Below are 11,989 nucleotides of genomic sequence, written 5' to 3'. Positions count from 1 at the left end.
TGGGTGTAGTATGGCTGAGCAGTCAGCATACCGACGCCAGGATCCAGGCACCATACCGACGCTGGGATCCCGGCGGGGAGGGGCGAGTGCAGCAAGCCCCTTGCGGGCTCGGTGGCGACCTGCGATCGCCACGGGTTCTATTCCCGCTCTATGGGTGTCATGAACACCCACGAGTGGAAATAGTCCCTGTTGGTCGGCATGCCAACTGCCGGGATAGTGAGGGAGCGGGATGTTGGAGGAGGTCATGTGACCGTCGGTCTCCCGACCGGTGGTCACATGAATACCACGTGGTCTGAATTAGGCCACTTTTCCCACCACTCTGTATTGTGATTACACAGGTTGTGACCCACATACACTAATGACATTAGGAAACAGCAACATAAAATAGCCTACAGTGATAATGTTCCTCTGCAGCCTATGGGGAGAAACTGTTGTGTGTAAATAGATCTGATACATTATCTCCCAGGGTTTATTCGGGTAATAATAGCCATTCCCACGCACGCCCCCTGTAGGTAATAGATGAGTAACTCCCTCCCCGGCTTGTGCAGAGACAGCAGTGCGTGCGCGTTTATTGCAGGCAATACGGGGGGCGAGCTGTGGGTTGGAGCATCCTGTCCTTCCGCAGTCTGTTCTCATTCATGCAGGTGGAGGCGACAGCTGAGCCCCCCGGAGCCGTCCGCAGCCTGCATGGGAGTGGGGGGTCCCGGGATTTGGGTGCCCTGCACATTGCCGTAGCGCCAGCTCCTGTGGGCACAGATCGCCACATTTACAGGCGATGGATCCGCCTGCAGCAGCCAAGGGAGAAGCACCCCCTGACCTGAGGGACCTGGAGACCAAAGTGGGCAGGAAGACCCCCGAGGGCCTACTGAGGTGGATGAGAGAGGACCCTGTCCTGAGGGTGGGGGAAAGTGCAGGGCAGCTGCTGATGGGGAACCAGGGGCTTGGAGACAAGATCGAGGCATTAAAACTGGAATTGGTGAGTCCACAGATCACATGCAGGCTGTATGCTATGCTGATATAGGGTGATCTCTGTGCACCTATATATCTTCCTTATGGACACAAGGTTGCACCTGTACCTTCTCTATGCAAAGGGTTCAACCTATAGCACCTACATCTCCCCTAGGTGTATAGGATTACACCTACAACACCCCCAGGTGTATAGGATTACACCCACATCTCCCCTAGGTGCATACTTGCCTACCTGACCCTCTCCATGAGGGAGAAAATGCTCTGTTCCCGGACTTTCCTGGTAATGTATGATTGCCATCACCTGTGGTGAGCTAGATAATTGATAAGAAAGGTGTTTCACCACAGGTGATGGCAATCAAACATTACAAGGAAAGTCCAGGAACAGAGTATTTTCACCCTCACGGAGAGGGTCAGGTAGGCAAGTATGCCTAGGTGTATAGGATTACACCTACATCTTCACATAACATATAGGGTGTCACCTACATCTCTTCTAGGTGTATAGGGTTACACACACACTTACTGTACATCTCCACAGAACATATAGGGTGTCACTTACATCTCCCCTAGGTGTATAGGATTACACTCAGACCTACATCTCCACAGAACATATAGGGTGTCATCTACATCTCCCATAGGTGTATAGGATTACACCCACATCTCCCCTAGGTGTATAGGATTACACACAGACCTACATCTCTACAGAACATATAGGGTGTCACCTACATCTCCCCTAGGTGTATAGGATTACACCCACATCTCCCCTAGGAGATGTATAGGATTACACCCAGACCTACATCTCCACAGAACATATAGGGTGTCACCTACATCTCCCCTAGGTGTATGGGATTACACCCACACCTACATCTCTACAGAACATATAGGACACTGGCGTTTCTATAATGGGTGCAGTGTGTGCAGTCCAGAGGGGGCCCCCACCGCACCCATTTGTAAAATACTTACCCCTCCGAAGTCCAGCATCCGCAGCGCCGCTAGAAGACAGTGAAAATAGCCCAGCGGCCATGTTCACGGCGTTCTGCGCATGCGCTGCCGCCGCGCCATTTTCCCTCTAGTGCTCAGACTCTACGGCGCTCCGGGCAGAGAGGAGGGGGCCCGACGGAGGAAGCTGAACACGGGCCTCCTCCACTCTTAAAACACCCCTGATATAGGGTGTTACCTACATCTCCCCTAGGTGTATAGGATTACACCCACACCTCCCCTAGGTGTATAGGATTACACCCACATTTCTCTAACGTCCTAGTGGATGCTGGGGACTCCGTCAGGACCATGGGGAATAGCGGGCTCCGCAGGAGACAGGGCACATCTAAAAAGCTTTTTAGGTCACATGGTGTGTACTGGCTCCTCCCCCTATGACCCTCCTCCAAGCCTCTGTTAGGTTTTTGTGCCCGTCCGAGAAGGGTGCAAACTGGATGGCTCTCTTAAGGAGCTGTTTAGTAAAGTTTTTTTTTAGGTTTCTAATCAGTGATTCCTGCTGGCGACAGGATCACTGCAACGAGGGACTTAGGGGAGAGACTTGCAACTCACCTGCGTGCAGGAGGATTGAAGTTTTAGGCTACTGGACACTGAGCTCCAGAGGGAGTCGGAACACAGGTCAGCCTGGGGTTCGTCCCGGAGCCGCGCCGCCGATCCCCCTTACAGACGCTGAAGAAAGACGGCGGAACGGAGGTCCGGAAACAGGCGGCAGAAGACTTCACAGTCTTCAGAGAGGTAGCGCACAGCACTGCAGCTGTGCGCCATTGTTGCTACACGGCTCACTGACACGGTCACGGAGGGTGCAGGGCGCTGCTGGGGGCGCCCTGGGCAGCAATATAAATACCTATTTGGCAAATAAATACATCACATATAGCCATTAAGGCTATATGTATGTATTTAACCCAGGCCAGTTTTCCTAATAACCGGGAGAAAAGCCCGCCGTGAAAGGGGCGGAGCTTATTCTCCTCAGCACTCAGCGCCATTTTCCTGACCAGCTCCGCTGGTGAGGAAGGCTCCCACTCTCCCCTGCACTACAGAAACAGGGTTAAAGAGAAGGGGGGCATAAATTGGCGATATAATTATATATTAAGAGCCCATATATAGAAACAACACCTTCTAGGGTTGTTATATACATTATGGCGCTTTTGGTGTGTGCTGGCAAACTCTCCCTCTGTCTCCCCAAAGGGCTAGTGGGTCCTGTCCTCTATCAGAGCATTCCCTGTATGTGTGTGCTGTAGGTCGGTACGTGTGTGTCGACATGTATGAGGAAAATGTTGGTGAGGAGACGGAGAAAATTGCCTGTAATGGTGATGTCACTCTCTAGGGAGTCGACACCAGAATGGATGGCTTACTTATGGAATTACGTGATAATGTCAACACGCTGCAAGCCGGTTGACGACATGAGACAGCCGGCGGACAAATTAGTATCGGTCCAGGCGTCTCAGACACCGTCAGGGGCTTGTAAAAACGCCCATTTACCTCAGTCGGTCGACAGACACTGACACGGACACTGACCCCAGTGTCGACGGTGAAGAAACAAACGTATTTTTCCTTTAGGGCCACAAGTTACATGTTAAGGGCAATGAAGGAGGTGTTACGTATTTCTGATACCACAAGTACCACAAATAAGGGTATTTTGTAGGGTGGGAAAAAACTACTTGTAGTTTTGCCTAAATCAGATAAATTAAATGAAGTGTGTGATGATACGTGGGGTTCCTCCGACAGAAAGTTATGGGCGGTATACCCTTTTTCCCGCCAGTAGTAAGGGCGAGTTGGAAAACACACCTTAGGGTGGACAAGGCGCTCACACGCTTATAAAAAACATGGCGTTACCGTTTCCAGATACGGCCGCCCTCAAGGAGCCAGCTGATAGGAAGCTGGAAAATATCATAACAGTATATACACACATACTGGTGTTATACTACGACCAGCAATCGCCTCAGCCTGGATGTGCAGCGCTGAGGGGGCTTGGTCGGATTTCCTGACTGAAAATTTTGATACCCTTGACAGGGACAGGATTTTATTGTCTATAGAGCATTTTAAGGATGCATTTCTATATATGTGTGATGCGCAGAGGCATATTTGCATTCTGGCATCAAGAGTAAATGTGATGTACATATCTGCCAGACGAAGACACGACAGTGGTCAGGTGAGGCAGATTCCAGACGGCATATGGAAGTATTGCCGTATAAAGGGGCGGTCCATTGGACCTGGTGGCCATGGCAACAGCTGAAAAATCCACCTTTTGTTACCCCGAGTCACATATTGGCAGAAAAGGACACAGTCTTTTCAGTCTCAGTCCTTTCGTCCCCATACGGGCAGGCGGGCGAAGGCCAGTCATATCTGCCCAGGGGGAGAGGAAAGGGAAGAAGACTGCAGCAAGCAGCTCATTCCCAGGAACAGAAGCTCCTCACGGCTTCTGCCAAGTCCGCAGCATAACGCTGGGGCCGTACAAGCGGACTCAGGTGCGGTAGGGGGTCATCTCAAGAGTTTCAGCAACACTCGCAAGGGAACTCCGGGATCCTACATGTAATATCCCAGGTGTACATTGGAAATTCGAGACGTCTCCCCCTCACACAATTCACAGGCTGTAATCCCAGCAGGTGATAATCAAAGTACCCTTCTTACAACAAGGAAGGGGGTAGTATTCCACACTATATTGTGGTACTGAAGCCAACCGGCTCGGTGAGATCTGAAATATTTGAACACTTACATACAAGCGTTCAAATCAAGATGGAGTCACTCGGAGCAGTGATAGCGAACCAGGAAGAAGGGGACGATATGATGTCACTGGATATCAGGGACGTTTACCTACAGGTCCAAATTTGCCCTTCTCACCAAGGGTACTTCAGGTTCCTGGTACAGAACTGTCACTATCAGTTCAGACGCTGCCGTTTGGATTGTCCACGGCGCCCCGGGTCTTTACCAAGGTAATGGCCGGAATGATGATTTTTCTTAAAAGAAACATGGACGCTTTCCTGATAAGGGCAAGGTCCAGAGAACAGTTGGAGGTCGGAGTAGCACTATCTTAAGTAGTTCTACGACAGCACGAGTGGATTCTAAATATTCCAAAATCGCAGCTTTTTCCGACGACACGTCTACTGTTCCTAGGGAAGATTCTGGACACAGTCCAGAAAAACGTGTTTCTCCCAGTGGAGAAAACCAGGGAGTTATCCGAGCTAATCGGGATCCTCCTAAAACCAGGAAAAGTGTCAGTGCATCATTGCACAAGAGTCCTGGTAAAAATGGTGGCTTATTACGAAGCAATTCCATTCGGCAGATTTCCCGCAAGAACTCTTCAGTGGGATCTGCTGGACAAATGGTCCGGATCGCATCCTCAGATGCATCAGCGGATAACCCTATATCCAAGGAAAAGGGTGTCTCTCCTGTGGTGATTACAGAGTGCTCATCTTCTAGAGGGCCGCAGATTCGGCATTCAGGATTGGATGCCGGTGACCACGGAGGCCAGCCTGAGAGGCTGGGGAACAGTCACACAGGGAAAAAATTTCCAGGGAAGTGTGATTAAGTCTGGAGAATTCTCTCCGCATAAATAAGCTTAGAGCAATTTTATAATGCTCTAAACTTAGCTAGACCTCTGCTTCAAGGTCAGCCGGTATTGATCCAGTGGGATAACATCACGGCAGTCGCCCACGTAAACAGAAGGGCGGCACAAGAAGCAGGAGGGCAGTGAAAACTGCAAGGATTTTTCGCTAGGCGGAAAATCATGTGATAGCACTGTCAGCAGTGTTCTTTCCGGGAGTGGACGACTGGGAAGCAGACTTCCTCAGCAGGCATGACCTCCACCCGGGAGAGTGGAAACTTCATAGGGAAGTTTTTCAACATGATTGTGGACCGTTGGCAAAGACCAAAGGTGGACATGATGGCGTCCCGCCCGAACAAAAAACGGGACAGGTATTCCGCCAGGTCATGAGACCTTCAGGCGATAGCTGTGGATGTTCTGGTAACACCGTGGGTGTACCAGTCTGTGTATGTGTTCCCTCCTCTGTTTCTCATAACCAGGGTATTGAGAATTATAAGACATAGAGGAGTATGAACTATACTAGTGGCTCCGGATTGGCCAAGAGGGACTTGGTACCCGGAACTTCAAGAAATGCTCACAGAGGACTAAGGGCCTGGGGAGCTAAGAAGGGACTTGATTCAGCAAGTACCATGTCTATTCCAAGACTTACCGCGGCTGCGTTTGACGGCAGGGCGGTTGAATGCCGGATCCTGAGGGGAAAAGGCATTCCATAAGAGGTCATACCTACCCTGGTCAAAGCCAGGAAGGAGGTGACCGCACAACGTCATCACCACATGTGGTGAAAATATGTTGCGTGGGTGAGGCCAGGAAGGCTCCACGACGAAAATTCAACTAGGTCGATTTCTACACTTCCTGAAAACAGGAGTGTTTTGGACCACAAATTGGGGTTCATTAACATTTAAATTTCGGCCCTGTAGATTTTCTTCCAGAAAGAATTGACTTCAGTTCCTGAAGTCCAGATTGTAAAGGATGTATTGCATATACAGCTTTTTTGTGCCCCTAGGGGCACCGTGAGATCTCAACATAGTGTTGGGATTTCTTAAAATCATATTGGTTTGAACCGCTCAAATCTGTGGATTTGAAATATCTCACATGGAAAGTGACCATGCTGTTGACAAATATCTCACATGGGAAGTGACCATGTTGTTAGCCCTGGCCTCGGCCAGGCGATTGTCAGAATGGGCGGCTTTGTCTTACAAAAGCCCATATTAAAATTTTCCATTTGAACAGGACAGAACTGGGACTCGTCTCCAGTTTCTTCATAAAGGGGTGTCAGCGTTTTCACCTGAAACAACCTCTTGTGGTGCCTGCGGCTACTAGGGACTTGGAGGACTCCAAGTTACTAGACGTGGTCAGGGCCCTAAAAATATATATATATATATATATATATATATATATATATATATATATATATATATATATATATATATATATATATATATATATATATATATATAGTTAGGACGGCTGGAGTCAGAAAGTCTGACTTGCTGTTTATACTGTATACACCCAACAAGCTGGGTGCTCATGCTTCTAAGCAGTCTATTGCACGCTGGATTTGTAGTACAATTCAGCTTGCACATTCTGTGGCAGGCCTGCCACAGACGAAATATGTAGATGCCCATTCCACAAGGAAGGTGGGCTCATCCTGGGCGGCTGCCCGAGGAGTCTCGGCATTACAACTTTGCCGAGCAGCTACGTGGTCAGGGGAGAACACGTTTGTAAAATTTTACAAATTTTGATACTCTGGCTAAGGAGGACCTGGAGTTCTCTCATTCGGTGCTGTAGAGTCATCCGCACTCTCCCGCCCGTTTGGGAGCTTTGGTATAATCCCCATGGTCCTGACGGAGTCCCCAGCATCCACTAGGACGTTAGAGAAAATAAGAATTTACTTACCGATAATTCTATTTCTCGTAGTCCGTAGTGGATGCTGGGCGCCCATCCCAAGTGCGGATTGTCTGCAATGCTTGTACATAGTTATTGTTACAAAAATCGGGTTATTACTATTGTTGTGAGCCATCTTTTCGGAGGCTACTTCGTTTTGTTATCATACTGTTAACTGGGTTCAGATCACAAGTTGTACGGTGTGATTGGTGTGGCTGGTATGAGTCTTACCCGGGATTCAAGATCCTTCCTTATTGTGTACGCTCGTCCGGGCACAGTACCTAACTGAGGCTTGGAGGAGGGTCATAGGGGGAGGAGCCAGTACACACCATGTGACCTAAAAAGCTTTTTAGATGTGCCCTGTCTCCTGCGGAGCCCGCTATTCCCCATGGTCCTGACGGAGTCCCCAGCATCCACTACGGACTACGAGAAATAGAATTATCGGTAAGTAAATTCTTATTTTCCCCTAGGTGTATAGGATTATTATTTATTTATTACCAGCTATTTATATAGCGCGCACACATTCTGCAGCGCTTTACAGAGAATATTTGGCCATTCACATCAGTCCCTGCCCCAGTGTAGCTTACAATCTATGTTCCCTATCACATGTAGACACATTCACACTAGGAGTCAATTAAGCTACCAGTATATTTTTGGATTGTGGGAGGAAACCGGAGTACCCAGAGGAAACCCATGCAAGTACGGGGAGAATATACAAACTCCACACAGTTGGGGCCATGGTGGGAATCGAACCCATGACCTCAGTGCTGTGAAGCAGTAATGCTAACCATTACACTGTCCGTACTAACCCGTTACAGGAGAGATTGCATTAAGGAGATGTAGGATTACACCTACAACTCAGCAGAACATATAGTGTGTCACCTACATCTCCCCAGGGCGTATAGGGCGTCACCTACGTCTCCCCAGGGCGTATAGGGCGTCACCTACGTCTCCCCAGGGCGTATAGGGCGTCACCTAGGTGTATGAGGTTGCATCTCCCCAGGGAATATGTACTGACTACCGGCAGACGGGATCCCAGCTGTCATGATCCCAACACCGGGATCCCGTCCGCCAGTATGCCGGCAATGGGGCGAGCACTAGAAAGCCCCTTGTGGGCTCGTCACGCTGTGGGCACGGTGGCTTGCTGCGCTCGCCACAGGTTATATTCACCCTCTATTGGTTTCGTGGGTACCCACAGATAGAGAATAGCCTGTGTCTCCGGTATTCCGGCGTCGGCTTTGTGACCGACAAGATCCTGACTGGCGCTATCGTGATTGCCTCCCCTCCTCAGGGCGTATAGGGTTGCACCATCTACATGGGGCTTAAAAGGTTGTACCTACATCTCTCCAGGACATATAGGGTTGCACCTACATCTCCCCTAGGCGTATAGGGTGCCACCTACATCTCACCTAGGCATATAGGGTGTCACCTACATCTCCCCTAGATGTATGGGGTTGCACCAACATCTCCCCAGGGAATACGTACTGATTACCGGTGCACGGGATCCTGTCCGCCATTACACCGGCAGCAGGGCAAGCGCTAGAATGCCCCTTGGCAGGTTATATTCTCCCTCTATGGGTATCGTGGACACCCACAGAGGGAGAATAGCCTGTGTTGCCGATATTCTGGGGGTGGCATCTCACCGCCTGTTGGGATTCCGGCGTCGGCTTTGTGACCACCGGGATCCCGACTGGCGGTATCGTGATTGCTTTCCCTCATCAGGGCGTATAGGGTTGCATCTACGTCTCCCTATGGCATATAAGGTTGCATCTACGTCTACCCGGGGCGTATAAGGTCTCCCCCAAGCGTATGGTGTGCAGGTGGCTTCTGTGAACAGTGGCTGTGCTGTTTGTGGTGGACAGTGTGCTGGTTACTCCTGTGTACAGTGGCCTGAGCTGTCTGCGGTATGTGCAAGGTACATCTGTGTACAATGGCCGTGCTCCAGGTGACTCCTGTGTACAGTGGCTGTGCTGTCTGTGGTGTGCAGGTGACTCCTGTGTACAGCGACCTTGCTGTCTGTGGTGTGCAGGTGACTCCTGTGTACAGTGGCCTGAGCTGTCTGCGGTGTGTGCATGTACATCTGTGTACAGTGGCCATGCTGTCTGTGGTGTGCAGGTGACTCCTGTGTACAGCGGCCGTGCTGTCTGTGGTGTGCAGGTGACTCCTGTGTACAGTGGCCATGCTGTCTGTGGTGTGCAGGTGACTCCTGTGTACAGTGTGGCCGTGCTGTCTGTGGTGTGCAGGTGACTCCTGTGTACAGTGTGGCCGTGCTGTCTGTGGTGTGCAGGTGACTCCTGTGTACAGTGGCCGTGCTGCCTGTGATGTACAGGTGACTCCTGTGTACAGCGGCTGTGCTGTCTGTGGTGTGCAGGTGACTCCTGTGTACAGTGGCCATGCTGCCTGTGATGTGCAATGACTCCTGTGTACAGCGGCTGTGCTGTCTGTGGTATGCAGGTGACTCCTGTGTACAGTGGTCATGCTGTCTGTGATGTGCAATGACTCCTGTGTACAGCGGTTGTGCTGTCTGTGGTGTGCAGGTGACTCCTGTGTACAGTGGCCATGCTGCCTGTGATGTGCAATGACTCCTGTGTACAGCGGCTGTGCTGTCTGTGGTGTGCAGGTGACTCCTGTGTACAGTGGCCGTGCTGTCTGTGGTGTGCAGGTGACTCCTGTGTACAGTGGCCGTGCTGTCTGTGGTGTGCAGGTGACTCCTGTGTACAGTGGCCGTGCTGTCTGTGGTGTACAGGTTACTCCTGTGTACAGTGGCCGTGCTGTCTGTGGTGTGCAGGTGACTCCTGTGTACAGCGGCCGTGCTGTCTGTGATGTGCAATGACTACTGTGTACAGTGGCCGTGCTGTCTGTGGTGTGCAGGTGACTCCTGTGTACAGCGGCCGTGCTGTCTGTGGTGTGCAGGTGACTCCTGTGTACAGCGGCTGTGCTGTCTGTGATGTGCAATGACTCCTGTGTACAGCGGCTGTGCTGTCTGTGGTGTGCAGGTGACTCCTGTGTACAGTGGCCGTGCTGTCTGTGGTGTACAGGTGACTCCTGTGTACAGCGGCTGTGCTGTCTGTGATGTGCAATGACTCCTGTGTACAGTGGCTGTGCTGTCTGTGGTGTGCAGGTGACTCCTGTGTACAGTGGCCATGCTGCCTGTGATGTGCAGGTGACTTCTGTGTACAGTGGCTGTGCTGTCTGTGATGTGCAGGTGACTTCTGTGTACAGTGGCCATGCTGCCTGTGGTGTGCAGGTGACTCCTGTGTACAGCGGCTGTGCTGTCTGTGATGTGCAATGACTCCTGTGTACAGTGGCTGTGCTGTCTGTGGTGTGCAGGTGACTCCTGTGTACAGTGGCCATGCTGCCTGTGATGTGCAGGTGACTTCTGTGTACAGTGGCTGTGCTGTCTGTGATGTGCAATGACTCCTGTGTACAGCGGCTGTGCTGTCTGTGGTGTGCAGGTGACTCCTGTGTACAGTGGCCGTGCTGTCTGTGGTGTACAGGTGACTCCTGTGTACAGTGGCCGTGCTGTCTGTGGTGTACAGGTTACTCCTGTGTACAGTGGCCGTGCTGTCTGTGGTGTACAGGTGACTCCTGTGTACAGTGGCCGTGCTGTCTGTGGTGTACAGGTGACTCCTGTGTACAGTGGCTGTGCGGTCTGTGGTGTGCAGGTGACTCCTGTGTACAGTGGCTGTGCGGTCTGTGGTGTGCAGGTGACTCCTGTGTACAGTGGCCGTGCTGTCTGTGGTGTGCAGGTGACTCCTGTGTACAGTGGCCATGCTGCCTGTGATGTGCAATGACTCCTGTGAACACTTCAGTATAACTGAGTAATTCTGATCATCCAGTGAGTTGTACCATAACAGTGTCTGCCTGCAGTGTGTTCATGATTGTAGCATTTCCCAATTCCTCCCACACAACTTGGTAGATCCTCCTTATAAGAGACCTGTCATGTGGAATGATTGTGCCTGTGGCAGGCAGTACTGTTCAGTATACCCAGGATACAGTGACGCTGTGCTGTGCTCACCCTATGGTTATCAGTTTCCTTATACATATGCGTCCTCCTACATCTAGCCTCAATCTGCCACACAGCGCTAGTTGCCTGGCGTGAGTGAGCCGCCAGCTCTGCTAACGGCGGGCGTCTTTTTTTGCTGAAAATGCATCTTAATCGCAACACAAGGAGACTGTGCTGAGTAGTGTGATATACTTGTATATAGTGTGTGGCTGAGTCTGTATACGGAGCACAACAGGGAAAAAAGCTACTGCTGTTACATTGTAGCACTCCATATACAGAATCAGAGAGACTGGGCAGGATGTACTAACATATGGCAGAACATTCCTTCACACTTTGCATAGATACTAATCGCATATTTACTAACATATGTGATTAGTATTGCAAAGGACCGCTTTCCCGATAAGTGCTATCCTGTGCAATAATCGGCCGGCACCCCAGCAACTGTTCCCGGGGCTCAGAGAGTGCAGCCTCTGTGGTGTGTATGGGCTCCTTCTCCCCTGCTGCCGGAAGGTGAGGTCGGAGGGTGCGGGGGCCCTGAGCACCAGGGGGCCTGGCACATGCATCCTCTGGGAGGCTGCCAGCAGGTGGTGAAGGGGCGT

The 11,989-nt window shown here is 50.9% G+C and overlaps 1 protein-coding gene across 1 annotated transcript in view; it reads left to right on the top strand.

Moving 5' to 3' along the window:
* The first annotated feature begins 421 nt into the window (after window positions 1-421).
* LURAP1 (leucine rich adaptor protein 1) overlaps window positions 422-11,989 on the top strand; it is a 37,965-nt gene continuing 26,397 nt past the window's right edge. The window contains exon 1 of the mRNA XM_063939510.1: window positions 422-976. Coding sequence (XP_063795580.1) covers window positions 776-976 — 201 coding nt within the window. The 5' untranslated portion in view covers window positions 422-775. The remainder of the gene's footprint in view (window positions 977-11,989) is intronic.

Source organism: Pseudophryne corroboree, chromosome 9 (assembly GCF_028390025.1).
Source record: "Pseudophryne corroboree isolate aPseCor3 chromosome 9, aPseCor3.hap2, whole genome shotgun sequence".
NCBI classification, from domain to species: Eukaryota; Metazoa; Chordata; class Amphibia; order Anura; family Myobatrachidae; genus Pseudophryne; species Pseudophryne corroboree.
This window is presented reverse-complemented; position numbering and strand designations above follow the sequence as displayed.